Genomic DNA, 22267 nt, shown 5'->3' with positions numbered 1-22267 from the left:
TCCCTGCTCTACAAAAGAAAAGGAAAGTGCCAGTGACAGCCCCGGAGGAAAAAAACTTCAAAGAAGAAGCCAAGGTTAGATGGAAATGATGCAAACCCTAGCAAAGATAAAAAGAAGCCCAGGAAGTGATCTTCCTTTGGAGGATCTTCAGCATGTGATTTTGTTGCCCATGTTTACATTAGCCTCTTTCCTTTTGGCCTGTAATAATCTAGTCTGTCTAACTCTTGCCTGGACTTCTGGTTCATCTAGACCTCCCCTAAATCTGGAAGTCCTCTTTTCCAGGATACTCTCTCTCAGGATGTCCTTTTGGCTTGATGTAGCCTTGTTTTACCTTCCTTTGGTGTCTATGTCTGGACAGCTCTTTATTTGCCTACATCTAGTTTATATTTGCAATGCTCTACCCAATCTTGTGTGGTTCCATGGCTAGTACAACCTCTTTTAGATCATGGAAAATTCTCAGCTGGAATATCAGAGGTTTAAATTCTGATAAAAAATGGGACTCTATTCTTGATAAAATTGCTGAATCAAAATGTGATATCATTTGCCTCCAAGAGACAAAGGAGTCTTTTGACTTGTAGTTCATCGGGAAATTCTGCCCATCCGGCTTTGATGCTTTCAAATATTTACCCTCACAGGGGGCCTTAGGGGGTGTAATCACTATTTGGAAATCTCACTTGTCCCAAGGCACCTTAGCTTTCAGTAATGAATGTTGTATTTCAATGGAGTTCACCTCTAATCACAATGCATTGGATTGGCTGCTGACCAATGTTTATGGTCCCCGTTCTCCCTCTGGAAAACAGTTGTTTACCTCGTGGTTGAAAATATACAGATGCCGAATGTTGTAGATTGGCTGCTTATTATGGATTTCAATCTTATGCGATCGCCAGAAGATAGAAACCAGTCGGGTGGAGATTTGAATGAGATGTTTCTTTTCAATGAAGCTATCAGTGCTTTAGGAGTTGTTGAACTTCCTTTACAAGGAAGAAAATACACTTGGACTAATAAGCAAGACCCGCCCTTACTTGAAAAGCTTGACTCGTTCTTCACTTCTAATGCTTGGACTTCCAGCTTTCTTGGAACTTTGGTTACACCTTGTCAATGGAAACATCGGACCATGTGGCTTGTCTCATCACTGTTGGCAAAGACATCCCAAAAGGAGGTACAATTAGATTTGAGAACTATCTGATGGAACATGAGAACTTTTTAGAGGCGGTTAATCATGGTTGTTCACTTCCAACCCCACAGACAGACATGGCATAGGTGATTTTGGCCAAGTTTAAGAATCTTAGAAGGGCCATTAATGCCTGGCAAGCTTATCTTTCAAGTCTAAATGAAAACATAGCTAATGTTAAACTTATTCTTGGCCTTCTAAACCTGCTAGAAGAATTCAGGGATTTAACTGTAATGGAGAGGAACTTCAAAGGCCTCCTAGAAAGCAAATACTCTTTCTTCTAAAGCAACAGAGAATTTACTGGAAGCAGTGTGGTACCATCAAATGGGTAACCTGTGGAGATGCTGGTACAAATTTTTTTCATGCAAATGCTACCATCAGACGTAGAAGAAACTTAATCACTACATTAGTGGACAATAATGGTGACTTGCAGTATGCACAACACGTCAAGGCAGCCATACTTTGGGACTCTTTTAAAGATAGACTTGGCCAAACTGAATTCCAGTCAATGTTGTTGGACTTGGACACTCTCATACAGGCTTCTCCCAACCTTGAGTGCTTGAAAGAGCCTTTTACAAGAGATTGATATCATGCAGCACCTGCCTTCTGATAAATCACCTGGCCCAGATGGTTTCAATACTAATTTTGTGAGAAAATGTTGGCCAATTCTGAAATAAAACTTTTAAAATCACTGTCAAGCATTCTATGATGGAAATATCTGCCTACAAAGTATTAATGGATCCCTCATTGCTCTCATACTCAAGGTTGATGGTGCCTCTAGAGCCTCTGATTTCAGACCTATCTCCCTACTAAACACTTCCATGAAGATTTTAACCAAGTTATTGGCTAATAGGCTCCAGACTGTCATCCAGCCTATCATTCATAAGAACCATATGGCTTCATTCAGTCAAGAACAATTCAGGACTGTCTTGCCTGGGCATTAGAGTATCTCCATCATGGTCATAAATCAAAAAAGGAGATCATCATACTGAAACTTGATTTCGAAAAGGCTTTTGACAAAGTTGAACATTAGGCAATGCTTGATATCATATCACTTAAAGGCTTTGGCCCTAATTGGATGAACTGGATGAAGATCATTTTCAACACTAGTACCTCATTTGTGCTTTTAAATGGTGTAACAGGAAAAACTATCCATTGCAGATGAGGTGTTATGTAGGGTGATACCCTCTCCCCACTTCTTTTTGTGATATCCTTGAGAGTCTCATCAATCATGAAAAAGCACTTGGACATCTTCAGCTCCCTATTCCACTTCACCACACTCAGGATTTCCCCATACTCCAGTATGCTGAAGACACCTTGATCATCATGGAAGGATGTGAAGTTCAGTTAACACTGCTTAAGAATCTTCTGCACACCTTTTCATTCTCATCAGGGCTTAAAGTGAATTACTCAAAATCAATGCTTTCCCATAAACATGGAGGACGACAGATCCAGATCCTTAGCCTAATTCTTCAGTTGTTCTGTTGGAACTCTTCCATTCACCTATCTGGGTTTGCCCCTTGGCCTTACAAAACCAAAGGTGATAGATTTTCTTCCACTAGTCAGCAGATGTGAGAGGAGACTCACATGTACTTCAACTTTGCTCTCCCAGGCTAGTCGGTTAGAGGTCACCAACTCAATCTTCACTGCCTTACCCATGTTCTTTATGAGTACCTTCCAGCTCCATAAAACAGTCATCAAGCAGATAGACAAGTATCGAAAGCATTATCTTTGGAGCAGATATTAATGCCAAAAAAAACACCAAAAGCAGCATGGGAGATGGTTTTCTTGCCAAAAAAAAGGAAGGTGGCCTTAGTGTGCTTAATCTAAAGACTCAGAATGAGGCCTTGCTGCTCAAACATCTACACATATTTTTCAACAGATCAGATGTCCCCTAGGTTCATCTAATATGGGAGAAATACTATAATAATGGTGCTTTGCCATCATCAAAAAAAGAGGGTCATTCTGGTAGAGAGATCTTCTCAAACTCTTGGATTCTTTTAAAGGAATGGCACTGGTAAACACTTTGGATGGAGCAAGTTGTCTGTTCTGGGAAGATCTCTGGATGCATAGAGTCCCTAAGCATCACTTCCCTGAGCTCTATTCTTTTGCTAAGGATCCAACTATCTCTCTCAAATCCGCCAGGGAGGTAGTAGGACCAGCTTCTTACTTCATCTGCCCATCTCTTCAGTTGCACTTCAGTAGCTTACAATGCTTGCTCAGGACCTCTCAAGCATGATTGGTACTCATGAGCCAGACCTCTGGTCATATATTTGGGGAGCTCCTTTCTACTCCTCCTCCTATGCATACAACCACCTCACTGGTCATAGGGTGATTCATGTCGCCTTCAAATGGTTGTGGAAGTCTGCATATCAGAACAAGGACAAACTCAAAGATAGGCTCAGTACCAAAGAACTACTGCAATGAAGAAACATGGTGCCTCCTGATTATACATGCGTGTGATGTGTAGACAGAGAAGAAGAATCATTGGCGCACCTTTTCATTAATTGCTCATTTGCCCAAGCCAGCTGGGCCTCCATTGGTCTTCTGGTGACTGCAGTTGATTCATTTGACACTCTTATGGATCTTAAGAATCAATTGGCAGTCCCTTTCTTCATGTAAGTGATCAGCATTCTGAGCTAGTGCATTTGGATGCAAAGAAATGATCTCATTTTCAAAGAATTGCAACCTCACTGTCGGTGTTTAACCTCCAAGCCCACCGAGGGATACCTCCAAGGTGGTAGATTGTAGGTGGGGTGTCGCCGAGATCAGGAACTCGAAGGTGCAAGGAACACAAGATTTAGACAGGTTTAGGCTGCCTAGAGTGTAATACCCTACGTTCTATGTGGTGGTTTGTATTGCCTTAGATGTTGATGTGTTTCGAAGGGGCCCCTGCCCATCATTATGTAGTCTGGAGGGACAGGGTTACATGAAAATTCTAGCCAGATACGAGCTTAGGAGTCCTACCCGAGTGCTACTCAGATAGTTTCCTTCTATTCCGACTAGTCCTATTACGGTACGAGTAGTTACAACTGATGTAGTGCGTGGGCCATGTCCCATCCATTATCCTAGAATATGTACACCATATGCGTAGTCCCGTGGCTCCGGGTCTGACAAGCCCTCGAGCTATTCGTAGTCGAGTACTGCAGGCTTTCGAATACTTCCGAAGGTGACTTCAAGTTCTGCCGAACATTATCTTGAAGGTATTTTCCAAGTATTTCCTTGGCTGCATCAAGGCTGTGAGGTGCTCATGCCCTGAGTAGTTTTCAAGTCTTCTTTTATATGGGGTGCGATTGAACTCGCACTCCATATGGAGTAGCCCCCGAGCCTTGGGTTGAATCGAAGAATAAGACTAAGGGTCAAATTAGTCTTGAATCTTCTGTCCTTATCTTCCAAAACTTTGAAAAATAAGTCATCGATGACACGTGTCCCGCGGCTCCCGAGCCTTTAATACAAATTCCCGGGTTTGGAAAAAAGGATCCAAAAGGTCGTGGCATGGACTGTGTAAAATGTTAAGAGTTTGAATTGATGGTTAAAATTGGTAAATTGGTTCAGAAATTCAAAAACCCCTTTTTCGGAATGGTATCCCTGAAAAATGTGCTTAACTTCCCCAAAGGAGACCTAAATTATCACTCAAATCAAATCTTTTTTCCTAATTTAATATCTAGATAAGACCTCTAGGTTAAAATTTTGAAAAATCCCTTATTTTGGAATAACATTCCTAAAATAATGGTTAAACAATTATCTTCCTGAGAGTAATCCTCAAAAGTCTCTTAAATCGGGTTCTTCTATGAGTCTTCCGAGTAGTTTTGTGGCATCCAGCGCTCGAGCGTGGGGGCCAAACAATCCGCCGAAAGCACATTGAGTACCCCTGTTGCATCCAGCCACCGAGCATGGGAACCAGACAAGCATGGAGAGTTGTCTATCTTGATTCGTGGGGTAACCGTCGATGAAGCCGCTGGGACTGAGTAAATCAATGGTTGTCAAAGTAGTCATCGGGGCTGAGCGGGCGACTGACGAAGTAGTCGACGGGCTGAGTCATCATGGCCGAGCAGGTGGCTAATGGAGTAGTCAAGGCCATTGCTACGGCGTGTCACTGAGTGTCCTCGCGAAGTCAAAGTAGTCATCAGCAGGTCGCCGAGCGTCCTCGTGAAGTCAAAGTAGTTGTTGTAGTGGTTGAACAGGCGGCTGACGGGTAGTCAACGTAGCCGAGTCGTCGTGGCCGAGCAGGCGGCTGGTGGAGCAGTCGTCGTGGCCGAGTGGGCGGCTGACGGAGCAGATGGCGTGGCCGAGCGGGCTGCTGACCGAGTAGTTGTCGTGGCCAAGCAGGCAATGGATGGAGGAGTCGGCGTGGCCGAGTCATCATGGCCAAGCGGGCGGCTGATGGAGTAGTCAGCATGGCCGAGTCGTCGTGGCCGAGCGGGCGGCTGATGGGAACTAGTAGGCACAGTGCCACTGGAAGTATGGGAGTGAAGCCCCTTCAATAACATAGAGTACTAGTCGGGAAATAGTAATCGTAACATTAGTGGAAATATGGGAGCGAGGCTCATTCAGTAACTACGCGTAGTATTAGTTGGGAACTAGTAAACAAAGTGTTACTGAAAGTGTGGGAGCGAGGCCCCTTCAGTATACTATGCGTAGTACTAGTTGGGAACTAGTAAACGGAGTATTATCGAAACTGTGGGAACAAGGCCCCTTCAGTAGACTACGGCGCAGTACTAGTCGTGAACTAGTAAATGGAGTATTACTGGAAGTGTGGGGGTAAGGCCCCTTCAATAGACTACGCGTAGTACTAGTCGGGAACTAGTAAACGGAGTGTTACTGGAAGTGTGGGAGCGAGGGCCCTTCAGTAGACTATGTGTAGTACTAGTCGGGAACTAGTAAAACAGAGTGTTACTGGAGGTGTTTGAAGCATAACCTCATGGATGCTTTGTTCGACTAATTAGCAGGTTCCATTAGTTAATGCCAAACGAGGCGACCACTTTTGGTAGTTGTATGGTTCGGCCGTGACACGGTTCCCTGAGATTAGCCTTGAAGATGTTGGATCACATCCTCCGCTCCCGAGCCCATCCCCACCGCCCCTATCCTTAGCCCCCGAGTGTTGGTGAAAAAGGCTCGTGGCCAAAGGAATAGGTGGCAAGAGATCGACTGAAAAAAAGTTGTACTAAGTATATTGAACATTCATTGGGAAAATATAGTGAGGAAGTCGTAATTAACCCGATAGATAATGAAAACTTAAATGGCAACCCTAACTAAGCGGTAAAAAGGGGTGCTTTTGGGTTTACAGAACCCCTTGTTTCAAGATATAATTCCAAAAACAATGGTTAAACTTAACACCCAAAAGACCCTCAGAAAACCTCCTTGAGTCGGGTAGTAATTTATGAGTAAATCATTATTCGGGTAGTCCCGTCGCCTTTCTTCACAGTCTTCGTTGAGTGGTGGAGCTCCTAGAGCCCTTCGGAGGGTTTGACATTCAAAGGTGGAATGCCTGCCCTTTAGGTGCCATGGATATTGCTTGTGCAGAGCCTCCTCGAATCGTTTCTTCAAGTTGAGGGTTCTCTTTCTTTGGGTGGATTGTTCCCCTGCTTCTGGCTTGCGCTCTCGAGTTATATCCGGGTAGTCGAGGGAGATGTGATAGTTGGTGGGGTTGTAGGCTTCCACTTCTTCACGCTCCTGCTGCCTGGCGATGATGACATTGCGGGTATCCCGACCAACGTTGATGATGGTGTGGAGGTCGCTTGTGGAGCAATCGTAGAGGTTGCCTTGCCCCCGCTGGTGCTGCTCGACCACGCGGTGCCTGCATTCAGCGCACCTTGCGTTTCTGAGCTTGCGGCGTTCCTTCTGGACGTCGTCTTCATTTTCTATCTTAATGGTGTTTGTAACATCAAAACTCATCATCACGTCCACGCTTTGGTCAAGCAAATCAGAGATGTAGTCGCCATCATAGTCATCTAGCTGGACATGCTCTAGGCCTTCACTGTCCTTGTTGACGTGAATCATGAATACTTCTCGATCCGGTTCAATGCGTTTGGTACTCCACGCAACCTGGCCTTCCTCTTCATCGTCGGAAGAGGCAAGAGGCCTGCCTTCTTGGAATAGGAGTTCACTAGTCGATAATGGATCGTGGTGGGTTTGATCAAGAAATTTAGATGGCTTTGTACCCTTCCAATGCTCGAGCCTGCCCGACCGAGTTGGTCCCCTTACCAGACGCTGGCGGTTGCCTATTATAGATGTTGCGTGAGTGGCTAAATCCGAGTGGTTGTCGGAAACGGCAGCCCCTGACATGCGGTGGCTTCTCCTTCTCCAAGCTGTAGTAGATGATCCAAGTCCTCTTCCAATACGGAGAGGGTCTTGGGTGGGACCGCCTCAGATCGAATTGGACTTGGTATAGGGTTTTTGAGTTTGCCGATGAAGTCATCGAAATCATAGTCGAATTCCTCCAGCTCCCTAAGGGTGATGCAGTACAGGATAGATTCTGCAAAACTAATGCAATCCGCGATACCTTGGTTGACTTGATGGATGCCGGAGAAGATGTCGCTGGTGGCGACAAGAAGATGATGTGGAGCCTTAAGGTGGTTCCAGGTTGGGGACGTCGGGTCATCAGGCCGTTGGAGAGCGTCTTCCGCGAGCTTATGCACTTGGCGATGTTGTCATCCACCCAATCTACCTCAGCGATTAGATCACTAGGGTTGATCGGTGGGCGAGGGGTTGCCCTGATATGACTTGCGTAGCTTCCGATTAGATCGGAAAGTCGGATCCCGTCGAGATCATCAGCAAGGTTGTCGATGTCGCGACTGGATGCCGAAGCAGATACCTCCAGCTTCCTGGTGATGGCTAGGTGGTTGTTGAAACCACCCAAGCCGTTGGTGACGCAGATCCAGAAGCTGAAGGTGAATGTTGTGCCCTCATCAAGCACGGCACTGGTGAAGTTGAAAAATACCATTAAGTTCTCCTAGGGATCATCGATGATCACCCCTACCTAGCGCGCCAGATGTTGGCGTTTAACCTCCAAGCCAACCGTGGGATACCCACGAGGTGGTAGATTGTAGGTAGGGTGTCGCTGAGATCAGAAACTCGAAAGTGCAAGGAACACAAGATTTAGACAAGTTTGGGCCGCCGAGAGCGTGATATCCTATGTCATGTATGGTGGTTTGTACTGCCTTAGATGTTGATGTGTTTCGAGGGGGTCCCTGCCCGCCCTTATATAATCTTGGGGGATAAGTTTACATGGAAATTCTAGCCAGATACGAGCTTAGAAGTCCTACCCGAGTGCTACTCGAGTAGTTTTCTTCTATTCCGAACTAGTCCTACTACGGTACGAGTAGTTATAGCTGATGTAGGGCGTGGGTCATGTTCCATCTTTTATCCTAAAATATGTACGTCATGTGCGTAGTCCCATGACCCGGGGTGTGACACTCACCGTGACAATTGCTTGAGCCACTTCAAGAGAGAATTTGCCTTGGTTATCCTAAAGGCAAAAGCAAGTATAAAACCTTTGATGTACGAATGGCTAGAAACCCTTTTGTAATTTTTCTGATTTTCTTTGTTTCTTTCTTTGTGTCTTGAGTTCTTGGACGGTTTTTTCTTTACCTCTTTTTAATTAATATATAACCAGTAGGGGAATACCCCTTCTGTTTAAAAAAAAAGGAAGAACAAGATGGTCAAATTCGACGGGGACATGTTTTCTTGAATGTTTGTTTTGGGGTAATGGACCGTGATCGATGTGGCTGTTTATATAGCCGAGAGCACCGCTAGGATGTGAAGCCAAAGGACGACCCTGCCCATGCTTTGTGGACTTCTTCCCAGTTCTAACAGTAGGTCAGCTCTCGACGTGGGATACTCTTTGGATTTTGGAGTGGCAAAGATTAAGTTTCTGAAGGACATATGTATAAATGCTGATTTGCCATTATTCTTTTTAATCATGAGAAACTAATTGTCAATGTGTTGCGAGCTTTCTTGAGATTGGAAAAGGAGGAGGAAGTTGACTCAGTCTGCCAGTCATATGAAATTGTTCATCTCCAAAGGTCCGCTCTAGATTTAACGTGTACTAACTGATATTGTAGAACGTGTAAAAGTTACTGAGATATTGGCTTTCGAGGAAGGTCTGAACATATATATGATTTGAATTTAGTTATAAGCTAATATTAACGAAGAAATTAAATTGTTGCCACAGTATGCCATCTAGGGATGCAAATTATATATAATTTGGGTCATCAGGTGGACGGAGGTCTGATGCAAAATTATATATATAACTAGGATGCAAAATAAACTAGAATGGTATTCTGCGTAAATAATTTGGGAGGAGAAATAAACTATACTGGTATGCTATCGTAATTAATTAGCTAAAAAATACTATTAGGTAGTCATTCGCATCCTTAATACCATCCCATAGTTTCCGAATGGAATAATATTTGCAGAACGCCAGAAACACAGTAGAGATCCGACGAGACATTCGCATCCTTAATACCATCCCATAGTTTCCGAATGGAATAATATTTGCAGAACGCCAGAAACACAGTAGAGATCCGACGAGATGTAGCAGTTATGCACTGCTATTCGTAGTATTACGTCGAAGTTCTGGGTATGTGCGATTGCCAGCAACTTATGTCGAGGTCTCCCTATAGATTTCACTGCTCAAGAATTTTTTAGGATTCCGTCATTTTTACGTTTTCCCCTTTGACCAAGAACTATATACACGGCATCACTAGTTGATGGGATGAAGCTTCTCATGCTCTAGAAAGGACTTGTTTTTCCTGTAATGACAAGAGATGCAAATCTCCTGCCCTAGTTCTGATCCGCTGGTAGATTAGGCTTGCAAGCGGGGCGGGCTTTGCCGCAAGCCCGTTGGAAAGACCCGTGACGCCAACCCGTCAAAGCCCGCGATTCTGCCCGCATCGTTTTAGCGGCGTTACGTGGCGAGTCCGCACAACCCGGCGGCGCCACAACCTGCCGCGTTGTGTGCCTCTAACTCCTACAATAGCGGCGAGGCTTTCGCCTGCTTGGGTGTTTGATCCGTCTGTGCTCCACGTCGAGACTTTCGCCTGCTGTTCCAGCTCCAGCCTCGAGATCGAAAGGAGTCAGGGACGCTCCTCTTGGTCCGATTCATCCCCTACGTACTCTAGTCCTGATGTGCTAGAGGAGCCTCTGCTAAGAGCTTCTCATGGATAGTTCGGTGAGGTGGCTTTGAGCCTTTGATCTGTAAGGTTTGGAGATGATTTAATTTGGAGGAATGTTGTTTAGCAAGGCTAATTGAGTAATTGTGCGGCAGGCGGACGTACGCGGCCGTACGGGGGCAAGCGGACGCGGGGCGCCTGCGGGCTGCCGCAAAGCCCGCAAAAAGCAAGCGGCGCCATGCGGGCAGCCGCATGTGCCCGCAACAGGACTTGCGGCTTGAGCAGACGCGGGGTAGCCACAAGCCCACAACCCGCCCCGCTTGCAAGCGAAGGATCCTACATCTCTTGTAGAGTGGAGAGCGAAGGAACCCATCTCTAGGCATCACAGGATCAGTCAGCCAAAAGGTCCGTGGGCCGGGACCTGGCCCAGAAATTTGGTCTTGCCTAAGTACGGCACAGCCCGGTCAGCATCATGCTGGGCCTGCATGGCCTGTGACCCGTATCATGTTTGGGCCATACCCTTACCCCATAGCAAGTTAATGGCTGGCACAGTTGAGCCCGGCTGGCCCGCTAGGTCCATGTAAACTTAGAGTATACATATAAAAATCAGCATTGCCTCCTTCCTCCCCTCGGTCAACATCATCTCCTTCTAGCAACCGTACTAGCTCTCCAGCATTGCCTCCTTCCTCCCCTCGATCTCCATCATCTCCTTCCAGCCACCGCACTGGCTCTCCAGTGCCCACATGTCTGGCACGTGAGGAGGGATGGCATGCGGCGGCCGGTGCGCGGGCGGGGGACGGTGGATCCGAGCTGTAGGCGGTGGCGGGATCAGCATCTGCTCCTTTCTCCTCTCCTCCCTTGCTGACCTTTGTGTCGTCTGAACCCGGTTAGCTTAGCGTGCCTAGTCGGGCCTGTGCTGTGTCGCGTCGTGCCGCTTGTCCAGTCATCTATAGTTTAGAGATCAGGCAGCTACACCATCGCCGATTTGGATCACTTTTTAACTCGGAACCGAAAGGAGAAGCGGAGGGGAATTCCTATACATCTTCCGATAAATTTTAATCAATACATCTTCCACTGTTTGATATCCGTATAATATCATTGGATGGCTGAGATCATACCTGGAGGTAAGTGAGCACAGCTTGCATGAACTGCGCATGCGGAGCGGGTTCACGGAGAAGCGCAGCAACAATATATTGGGGACACGTGTTGCGATCTGAGTGGAGGGTGGTGTATAGCTGTACATTTGGGCCGGGCTAAATGGGCCGGCACACAGCCCGATGATTTTGGCCCGGCCCAAAAGAGGCCCGGCACGATATACGATGGGCCGGGCCAGGCTCGAGAAAAGGCCGGGCCATGCCATGGGCCGAGAAGACAGCCCGATGGGCGGCACGGCACGGCCCGGTTAATTGCAGCCCGTCACAACCCGATAAGGCCCATAAGGCACGGCCCAACCCAATAAACCCGTGTCGTATATAAACCGCCCCCCCCCGGCGGCCGGCCCCCCACCCACTCCCAGAACCCTAACCCTAACCCGCACACTCCCGTCCCGCACTCCCGCAGTCCCGCACCGCCGCACGCCGCCACGCCCGGGCGCCCGGGCGCCCGCGCCCCCCCGGCGGCCCCGCCCCCGTGCCCCCGCCCCCCGGCTGCCCGGCACCGGCGGCCCTCCGCCCCCCCCCCCCGGCGGCCCCTCGGCCCCGCCCCGTCGCCCCCCACGCCCCACCAGCGGCCCCACCCCCCGCCCCCCCCCCGGCGGCCCCCCGCGCCCCTGGCACCGGCGTCGGGCGGTCCGGGCACCGACGTCCAGCGGCCCCCCGCGCCCCCGGGCACCGGCGTCCGGCGGCCCCGCCCCCGCGGCCCGCACCCCCCCGGCGGCCCCCCGCGCGGGCGCGGCCCCCTGGATGGCTTCTTCATCGAGGTCGCGGGCCAACCCGAGCCTAGGGGATCATCCTCCACCACCTCCTGTACCCCGGGCAGGAGAAGGGCACGCACCTCGCACGTTTGGAACAACTTCGAGGAGATCTCTGAGGAGGTGAATGTAAGAGGGTATGTTCTGGTGCTAAATGCACCCTCTGCAAGAAAGTTCTTACTGGTGTTTCTACTAATGGTACTGGTCATTTAATTAGGCATCTTGCTTCATGTAGTAAGAAGGCTGATCATTTTGCAAGGTCTCAATCTGTGCTTCAGTTTAGTTCTGATGGTTCTCTTAGAAATTGGGAGTACAATGCTGAGTTTGCTCGTACTGAATTATGTCATATGATTGCTAGGTTAGATCTGCCTCTTGGCATTGGTGCATATAATGCTTTCGTTGATTATATCAAACGTGCTCATAATCCTAGGTTTGCCCCTATTTCTAGGCAGACAACCACTAGAGATGTTGCTAAGCTTTTCAATCAATCTCGTACTTTGCTTATGGACTGTTTAAATGCATGTTCTTCTGTTGCAATTACATCTGATATTTGGAATGGTAATGCTAAGGAGGATTATCTTAGTGTGGTTGCTCATTTTTTTATTTCTAATTGGGAACTAGAGAAGAGGTTGCTTGGCTTGCGTCTTATAGATTGTTCTCATTCTGGTTCTAATATTGCTGAGCGAATTGGTTTTGTGCTTGATGAGTGGAAGTTGACTGATAAGATCTTCTCTTTTACTCTTGACAATGCATCTGCTAATGCTAATGCCATGACTTCTTTGACTCCTAAATTCTCTGGATACATTGGTTCTGTTTTCTTGCATCAAAGATGTGCATGTCATATTATAAACTTGATTGTTAAATCTGGTTTGAAGCGTTTGAAACCTTATCTTGAAGCATTCAGAACTACCATATCTTTCTTGAATTCATCTAATCAAAGGATTGCTGCATACAAATCTTATTGTATTGCTATGGGTGTCCGTCCTAGAAAGTTTGGCTTGGACATGGATGTGAGATGGAACTCCACTTATCTCATGTTAAAGCACCTTCTTCACCTTCTCTGTTTTTATCCATACTCACTATAAGCAGGCTATGGGTCAGACCCTTCTCACTGAAGATCATTGGTATGTTGCTGAAACTCTGCTTTCATTTCTTGAATTGTTCTATGAGTCTACCGTTGAGATGTCTGGTGTTTACTATCCCACTGCTCCTATCATGTTGCATCATATTATTGAGATTGCTACTCATCTGAATAAATATGAGAATGATCCTTTGCTTATGGAGTCTATACTGCCTATGAAAGCTAAGTTGTTTAAGTACTGGAGGACTATTCCTATGTTGTATTCATTTGCTTTTATTCTTGACCCTAGGGCTAAGATTAGACGCTTTCATAAGGCACTCTCTCTTATTTCGCAGCTTACCAATCATGATTACTATTGGTATTATGAATCTGTTCGTGTTGAGCTTTCTAAAGTGTTTGCTAAGTATGAGCAGAAATTTGGTAACATTCAGTCGCATCGTCAACCTCAAATTAATACTGCTGGAAAGAAGAGGAAAGTTTGGGGGAAGATTTTTGGTTCTGATGCAGTTGGTGGAGGTTCAGCCCCATCATCTTGTACTAATGCATCTGCTTCACTTTCACCTACATTTGCTACTGCTACAACCCCCCTGCTTGCCTCTCAGTCATCTGAGTTGTCATCATATCTTGATAGTGATCCTATTTCTGATTTTGATGATGACTTTAACATTTTGAGCTGGTGGCGTGATCACAGGCGCTTATACCCGGTACTATCTATCCTTGCTAAAGATATTATGACGGTTCCTGTGTCTACGATTAGTTCAGAATCTACCTTTTCTCTTGTTGGCAGGGTAATTGAAGAGCGGCGTCGAAGCTTGACATGCGAGATGGTGGAGATGCTTTCATGTTTGAAGGACTGGGAGTTTGGAGCATCTCGGCAGCAGCATGACTTGGAGAATGAGGAGCTTCTCTCTGGATTCGAGGACTTGTACATCGACGAAGCGCCGTCTTAAGCCCAACTGAGAGTGGGTTGTTGGCTGTACTCTTTTCCTTTCTAAGGTTTTCTCATGTAGTTGATATGAGTTTTTACTTAGAAAGGTTTTTAATGAGGCAGCCAAACATTAAGGCAACCCACAACTGAATTGGGCAATTTGTATCACTTAAACTATTTGGTGATCTATTTTGGACGGTTTGACTGTGTATTTGTGTAATATTTTCTGGTTGAGTTGAGTGCTGTATGTTTGAAATTTTCTATATACATCTTCTATTCTGTTGTTTAAATAATTAAATCATGTGTTGGATGAGCGGGCTGTAAAGCCCCGACAGACCTAATGGGTCTAGTGGGCTGTCGTGCTAAATGGGCCGTGCCATGGGCCGAGAAGCCAGCCCGATGGGCGGCACGGCACGGCCCGTTAGTGTAATTGTGCTGGGCCGGGCTGGCATTTTATAGATTGGCACGGCCCATGTAAGAGTCGGGCCGGGCCGGCCCGGCCCGATGTACAGCTATAGGGTGGTGGGTGGGATGCTAAACAAATTCAAGCTTCAAATGCTGTTTTATCTTAAACCATGCATCCAATTTTAAATCCATTTGAGCCACGGTATTTCTCAGAATTAATGCAACAAAATGAAATCCAGTATGTGATCTAAATTTCTAAATTTTAATATTTCAACATTTCAATATACTAATTCAACATTTTTATCATTTCAACATTTATAATATACGGTTTTAATATTTTTTAAAAATGTTGAAGAAGTTTTTCAAAATGTTGATCCAGCTATAACAATAATGTTGAATCTGCTATTACAAACTAAAAAAAACAAAAGGAAGTATAAATAATAAAAATAATCAAAGGTACATGCACGACTGACCTGAGCCTCCTTCCGGCGCTGCAACAAGACTATCGTCATTCGTCAGCATGATTACTGCTTGCCTGTGCGCGCTGCTGTGCCCAGTGGGCCGCTGCTGGGCTGTAGTGGGCTTTAGCGATTCCATGAGTTTCTATCGCACGGAAGGTGCACAGGAGTCCTGAAGGATCCTGAAACCGTAATATATACCCTGCGGAGATCGACGACTCCTCAGAAAGGCCGAAGAACGGGACAAGCACTCGAGCCAATCCCGAAGCGAGCCTAGTTTTTCCTTCAGGGTACGCTCGATCATGGGACGGTCGAAGCTGGGCGGCCTACTGTCTTCACTGGGCGAGTGAGCGCGGCTTCAGTAAGGAGTTCTTCAGGCCAATCACATTGCATCTTTGCAGTTCCTGGTGCGTGTTGCAAATCAGTCTGTCGTGGTTACCTGAATAATATAGTTTTTGTATACCTCGTGAAATTGCATATCGGTCCATGTCCTTCATCTTCGCCTTTTCAATTTCTGTTCCAATTTTTTCCTTCTGAAATTCTGCGCAGAGAGATGTTCGTGGATCATATGCTTCCACAGCCTACCTGGAAGGGATTATTGTGGATTGTCCAGTTCTTTAGCAGAGTCGAAGTAGAATTAGTGTCTTATCATCATATGCTTCTAATGTTGTCAACATTGTTAGTAACTTAATATCCTGCGGGGTTGTGTTCCCAGCTATTGGCAATGTGCTGCTCTCCAGGCCGCGGCTTTTGTATAAAGCCTGTATGGCTTTGTTGTTGTCAATTTGGTTTATTGGTTTTTCCGGTATAAGCATATTTAAAAACAGAGCTATTATTAGGACTTCCTAAACATCGTATATTTTAAAAACAGAGGGGAGAACTAAATTGTACAAAAACAGAGGGGAGTACTTAGAAAATCCAGATTGTTTAACTTGCCTAGTGTCTCAATTTTGGGAGTGCAATATTGTTTCTTGCACCTGAGATCTTTGAAATGAGTAATCTATTAAAATAAAAACATGTCACTCCTGTCGTGACATGTTAGAAGTTAGAACTAACTCAACTCAATTGCAATTCAGGGCACCGAAGCAAAAGACCAACATCAAAATAGTCAGAAATGATATGGTAGCGATGCAAATTAGTAAAGAACAATTTTTTTTTTGCAATTGTAACATCTAAATTTATGTGTACACAAATTTCAAGTTGTAGCATTTTTCTGCAGCACCTGATTTTTGCGCATCATCAAGATAGCTGCCATTATGGCACTGCATACCGAATTGCCTCAGGCCCACCAAGTAGTAGATGAAAAATGACCCAAACAAATTTGTATCACAGATTAATACAGCGAACTGGTAGTAAAAGGCAATAGTGATTAATATAATACTCAATTAGGCTTTCTTTACGCTTAAAAATGACTATCAGAAGGGGCTCAACTGCTCACATAGTATTGTACTACTGCCGGTCGCATTTATTTGTCATTCCAACAAAAATCAATCCTTAGTAAACCAACCTATCCGGTCCGGACCACAAATAAAATCCAACCGGAGGTTGTACAAAATATAGTTGTGCTTTCCCTGCAATAATAACTTCAAGGAAGGCCATATCAGGTTTTGCCCTGAATAGTCTATATCAGTTATCAGATCTTTGTCTTTGTTATTAATCATGGGATTTCAAACATTACCACCAAATGTAAAATGTCATGTAACAAACCAAAAACATAAAAATAAGACATTAGTTGTATGCAGAAGTTAAAGGATGTACTATCGTATTCATAAAATTTGTCGTTCATTAAGGGAAGTAGTAAAGCTGGACACGGGAGATTCACCAGAGCAAAACCTGACATAGAAACTGGCCTATGGGGGAGGGTGATTTAGTGTAACCTGGAGTCTTGGGCATGAGCCGCAAACCCAATGTGGATGGTATGTTCGACTTGGGACAGTTCTGCATATGCAATTCAACGTGGAACACAGAAATGAATTTAGTGGAAAACTGCAAAAGACAGCACGAGTGCACGACAGTAACAAACCCTTGATTTCAAGTTTCAGATCCACAGGAAACTAGGTGAAACCATCAGAAGGCAGTGGGTCGTTTCGTAGTAACTCCTATTACCTGAACAGAGTGGGGGATAAGGTTCGACACTTCAAATTGCACCGCAAAGCCTGAAGATTTTTAGACTGCTTTTGTTTTGCGAGTATCCTATGTCTTTCTAGTGATATACTAAAACTAACATGATTAAAATGTAACAACTGTTCGGGCCAATTTTTTTTTTGACACGTATATCTGCATGCAAGTAAGAAAAGCACATGATGCTTTTTCAAACACATGTTAACTCTAAGTGTGGGGATAAATCAACAGAATCGAATAAACTTTGTACTATGGTAGACAGGCAAAATAATTGCTTAAAGATCCATATTAACATAAGAAGAATGAAAAAAATGCTAATGTACCAAATTTAATAATTTAGGAAAGTTAACTACTGTTTGGATCAGCAAACTACTTACACAAATATATGCATGCAAACTTAAAAAAAGAAGCATATGGTGTTTTTCAAATAATTGTTACCATTAAGTATGGGGGTTAACAGATTAATGCAGTAAAGTTTGAACTACAGCAGACAAGAAAAATAATTACTTAAACAAAGTTTAAAACACCTACTCTAACATAAGAGGAATAAAAAAATGCTAATGTACTAACTTTTACAATTTGGGGAACTTAAAAATATGTCAATAACCCTTTTTTTTTAATGTTGAATAGGTTTTGGAGGGTGAAGACAACTATACAAGGGAGTAGTAGCATGCTACAATCATGGTCTTGCCATTTTGTATCTAAAAATTCCATACATTCCAGTGCCTCCAAAATGTTGAGTACTGTTAGGCAGCTCCTTGATTTGAGAAAAACTCGAAAAGTTATTCTCTAACATGATGGGTTCCTCCCTTTTCTAGGGTGAGGACCCAAAGTAGTTAGATCTATGAGGGAACCATAAGCTTTACATGCTTCCATTTCAGGGAAGGCCATATCAGGTTTTGCCCTGAATAGTCCATATCAGTTATCAGGTCTTTGTCTTTGTTATTAATCATGGGATTTCAAACATTACCACCAAATGTAAAATGTCATGTAACAAACCAAAAAAATAAAAATAAGACATTAGTTGTATGCAGAAGTTAAAAGGTGTACAATTGTATTCATAAAATTTGTAGTTCATGAAGGGAAGTACTGAAGCTGGACACGGGAGATTCACCAGAGCAAAACCTGACATAGAAACTGTATGTGGGAGGGTGATTGAGTGTAACCTGGAGTCTTGGACACTAGGCGACTTGGGACAGTTCGGCATATGCAATTCAACGTGGAACACAGAAATGAATTTAATGGAAAACTGCAAAAGACAGCACGACAATAACAAACCTTTGGTTTCAAGTTTCAGATCCCATAGGAAACTTGGTGAAACCATCAGAAGGCAGTGGGTCGTTTCATAGTAACTCCTATTACCTGAACAGAGTTGGGGATAAGGTTCAACGCTTCAAATTGCAAAGCAAGGCCTTTAGATTTTGACTGTTTTTGTTTTGCAGGGCCCCTATATCTTACTAGTGATATAGTAAAGATAACGTGATACAAATTTAAATACAGTTTGCATAGAAATTTACATGGTCTGCATGCAAGTAAGAAAAAGCATATGATGCGTTTTCAAATAATTGTTAACTCTAAGTGTGGGGACAAATCAACAGATCAATCGAATAAATTTTGGACTACAATAGAGAAGCAAAATAATTTCTTAAACATAAGCTTAAAAGATCCACTCTAACATAAGAGGAATGAAAAAAAATGCTTATGTACTAAATTTGATAATTTAGTAAAGTTAACTACTGTTTGGATCAGCAAACTATTTACACAGATATCTCCATGCAAATTTTAAAAAGAAGCATATGATGTGTTTTCAAATATTTGTTAACACTAAGTATGGGGTTAACAGATTAATGAGTAAACTTTGAACTACAGCAGAAAACAAAAGATAATTACTTAAACATATTTTAAAAGACCTACTCTAACATAAGTGGAATAAAAAATGCTAATGTAATAATTTTTACAATTTTGGGAACTTACAAATATGTCAGTGACCCTTTTTTTAATGTTGAATAGGTTTTTGAGGGTGAAGACAACTATACAAGGGAGTGGTAGCATGCTATAATTATGGTCTTGCCATTCTGTATCTAAAAAATCCATACATTCCAGTGCCTCCAAAATGTTGAGTACTGTTAGGCAGCTCCTTGATTTGAGAAAAACTCGAAAAGTTATCCTCTAACCTGATGGGTTCCTCCCTTTTCGTAGGGCGAAGACCCAAAGTAGTTAGATCTATGAGGGAACCATAAGCTTTACATGCCTCCATTACAGTGTCATATGACTTTGCAGGAAGTTCAAGACCTTGGCTGCAAGCCCTCTTGTACATCTCGTAGGCAAGCCTTGGTTTACCATCTTGTACAAGAGCTTCAATCAACATCTGATACGTAATTTCATTTGGCTCAATGCTCCGCATTTTCATCCTGTGAAACCACTCAAAAGCAGTGCCACCCATATTATTCCTCACACATGCGCTGATTATTGCGTTGAAGGTTACAACTGTTGGCTCAATCTGTGTTGACACCATATCGTGAAGAACAGTATCTACCATAGCATGATTGCCCTTACCAATGTAAATTGAAACCAAAATTGTATATGCATACAGGTTTGGCTTAACACCAACTTTGCACATGTGTTCCCAGACTCTCAGGGCCTCATCATATAGCTTGCCTTTCTCAAGTGCACTCAGCAGTGCTCCATAGGAAACTATATCTGGTTTCAACCCTTCCTCTACCATTTTCTTGAAGATATCCACTGCGGCCGATGTTTCAGAAGCCCTTGAACATGCAAGTAGAACTGCATTCCACTCTTTGCTTCCAGGCTTCAAGCCCTTCTCTTGCATCTTGTTAAGCAGCCTAACAGCCCACCTCCAAGTTCCCCTTCTCTTTGCAGCATTCAGCAGAATGTTGAAATGTGACATGATCAGCTCATAAGACAAATTGTTCTGCTTCGGCCCTTTCTCCAACAAATCCTCATAAATCTCAAGAGCTGCCCACCATTTCTTAGACTTGCCCATCAGCCAAATCAGATGGTTGCAGACCGACAGGCTTATCTCCCCATCACGCTCACGAATCCTCTGATACAGCTCCTTGCCAATGGCGTAATGTTCCTCCCCAGTGCACGCCCAGACAAGCCTCTCATAATCGCTTCTTTCTGGCCTCACACCTGCTTCATCCATGGCAAGGAGAACCTTCAACACCTCACCGACCGGATTCTGCCCACTGACAAGAGACCGTCGCATTGACATGTAACACACCCGGACAGTAAGCTTCTCAAACTTGACAAACTCCTGCTCCCAATTGTCATGGTTCCCCACCAACTCACCCTTCTTGTACCTCTCCCTGAGCATGACAAAGAACTTGATGGCTGCAAACGCATCCCCGGCCTTCTTGTAGGCTGACATCAGAGTGGAGTATGTTGCTGCAGTCGGCACGAGTCCCCGGCCTTCAATTTCGGCGTACACCCTGAAGACATCGTCCGTCTTGCCCTGTTGAACATAGACGGACATCAGGGTGTTGAAGGTCACAATGTTTGGGGAGATTCCCTGCGCTTCCATGTCAGCGAGAACACCCTCAATCCGCCCGAACTCGCCGCAGTTCTTGACAGCGCCGAGGAGGCAGTTGTAAAGGAATTGGTTGAGCCTGACCCCTCTCCGTTTGAGATGCTCGACGACGGCGAACGCGGCGTCCAGGCAGTTCTCCTTGCCGAGCCCCCGAATCACGGTGGTGTACACTTGGAGGGGCAGGAGGCCGCCCTCGCCGGCGCCGCCTTCCAAGATACCATTCACCAGAAGCTCCACGTCATCAGCCGTTCTGGCCTCACGCAGCACAGCAGCGACCGCGGCAACGTCGACGCCCACGACTCCCCTCGTCCTGCCGCCGCCGCCATCGCCGGTGGTGGTGCCAGCGCCGCCAGTCGCGAACTGCGAAGGTCCTAGAACGGGACACGTCACATCTCCGAAGCAAAGGTCCGTTTTTGAGTCCGCATAGAGTCCAGGCGTACCTCAGCGGCGACCCTTCGGGAGCGGCGGCGGGGCAGCGGCTCCGGCGGAAGGTGGAGCAGCTGGAGGATGGAGAAGGCGCGCCCGTGGGCGGCGCCCTGCTGCCTGCGAGGGCGGGGGACGTGGCCGGCTGCGGAGTGGAAGGCGGCCAGGGAGGAGGCCATGGCAACGGGTGGCGGGCGTCCGGGCACTCGTGGTCGTGGCCGCTGAAGGGGAAGGCTATCTGTTTGTGGTTGCAGCCGATGCTGCCTCCGTGGCACTCGAGTGACCTCTGTCGGGTGTCAACATAGTCGAGCTTGGCTCGTCCAGGGAGAGATAGTGTCACATATTTTTTTTCCAGGAGAAGAGAGACTTTTATTACTTTGGAAAAAGTTACATTTCTAAGCAATAATTTGATCCACGTGCAAACGCCAAAATGCTGAGTGCCTCGTTAGTCGTGCTAAATATATGAGCACATGTACAACACCACTATGCTCATATAAAATACAATAGTATTTGAATCATATGCGACTACACAAAAAGCATTTGAGTCATATGATAAGGTGGATGAAAAATTGCTACAGATACAATAGATAAAGAACACTCTGTAGAAAAAAAAAGAACTTACTATAATCATTATTATTGCGCCTCCTGGCTTTAAGAAACGCGCCGCGAAACAAGAATTGATTTCTGACATTTAGAAATGCCATGGGCTAGGGGGATGAAGTCTAAAGTTGCAGCAACACTATAGGATTTGGAATGGCTATTTTTTATTTATTAATTTAAAACTTAGGAAAATATTTGAAAGATGTACAAGTAATCATCCTTTGACATTGGGTGGTAACATAGTAATTAGAAATTAGTTTACATCGGGTATTAAAAAGCATGACACTAAAGATCTATTCTTTTTTTAAAAAAACGATGAAAGTTATATTTTACCATTACTACCCTTCTTGGGAGGTGGCGTACCCTTCTTGGATGGTGGCAATATTTATGGGTGGAGCCAGCTCAGGTGGGGTACGGTTGTTGGTGGGGATTGAGGAAGATGGACATCTTTTGGTCAAACCGTTGAACTTACCAACCAGATGTGATGCCACCATTCGCTTTCGTGTTA

The 22267-nt window shown here is 45.0% G+C and overlaps 1 protein-coding gene across 12 annotated transcripts; it reads right to left on the bottom strand.

Annotated features, from left to right (window-relative positions):
- Positions 1 to 16509: 16509 nt before the first annotated feature.
- On the bottom strand, positions 16510 to 21397 carry LOC112885920 (pentatricopeptide repeat-containing protein At3g46610-like). 12 transcript variants are annotated; one of them, XR_003227297.1, is made up of 5 exons: positions 21177 to 21397; positions 19161 to 21096; positions 18465 to 18548; positions 17089 to 17171; positions 16510 to 17003 (listed from the first exon to the last, which is right to left on the bottom strand). XR_003227297.1 is itself a non-coding variant. In XM_025951622.1 (3 exons), the coding sequence occupies exons 1-3, from the start codon at positions 21336 to 21338 to the stop codon at positions 18545 to 18547; spliced, it is 1980 nt and encodes a 659-aa protein (XP_025807407.1). In that variant the 5' UTR covers positions 21339 to 21397; the 3' UTR covers positions 16510 to 18544. The 12 variants fall into 12 exon arrangements, 3 of the variants coding, with proteins under 3 accessions (XP_025807407.1, XP_025807408.1, XP_025807406.1); XR_003227295.1 differs by having other exon boundaries at positions 17089 to 18548; XR_003227296.1 differs by having other exon boundaries at positions 16510 to 17171.
- Positions 21398 to 22267: the final 870 nt, after the last annotated feature.

The sequence above is a fragment of the Panicum hallii genome, chromosome 3 (genome assembly GCF_002211085.1).
Source record: "Panicum hallii strain FIL2 chromosome 3, PHallii_v3.1, whole genome shotgun sequence".
In the NCBI taxonomy this organism is placed as follows: domain Eukaryota; kingdom Viridiplantae; phylum Streptophyta; class Magnoliopsida; order Poales; family Poaceae; genus Panicum; species Panicum hallii.
This window is presented reverse-complemented; position numbering and strand designations above follow the sequence as displayed.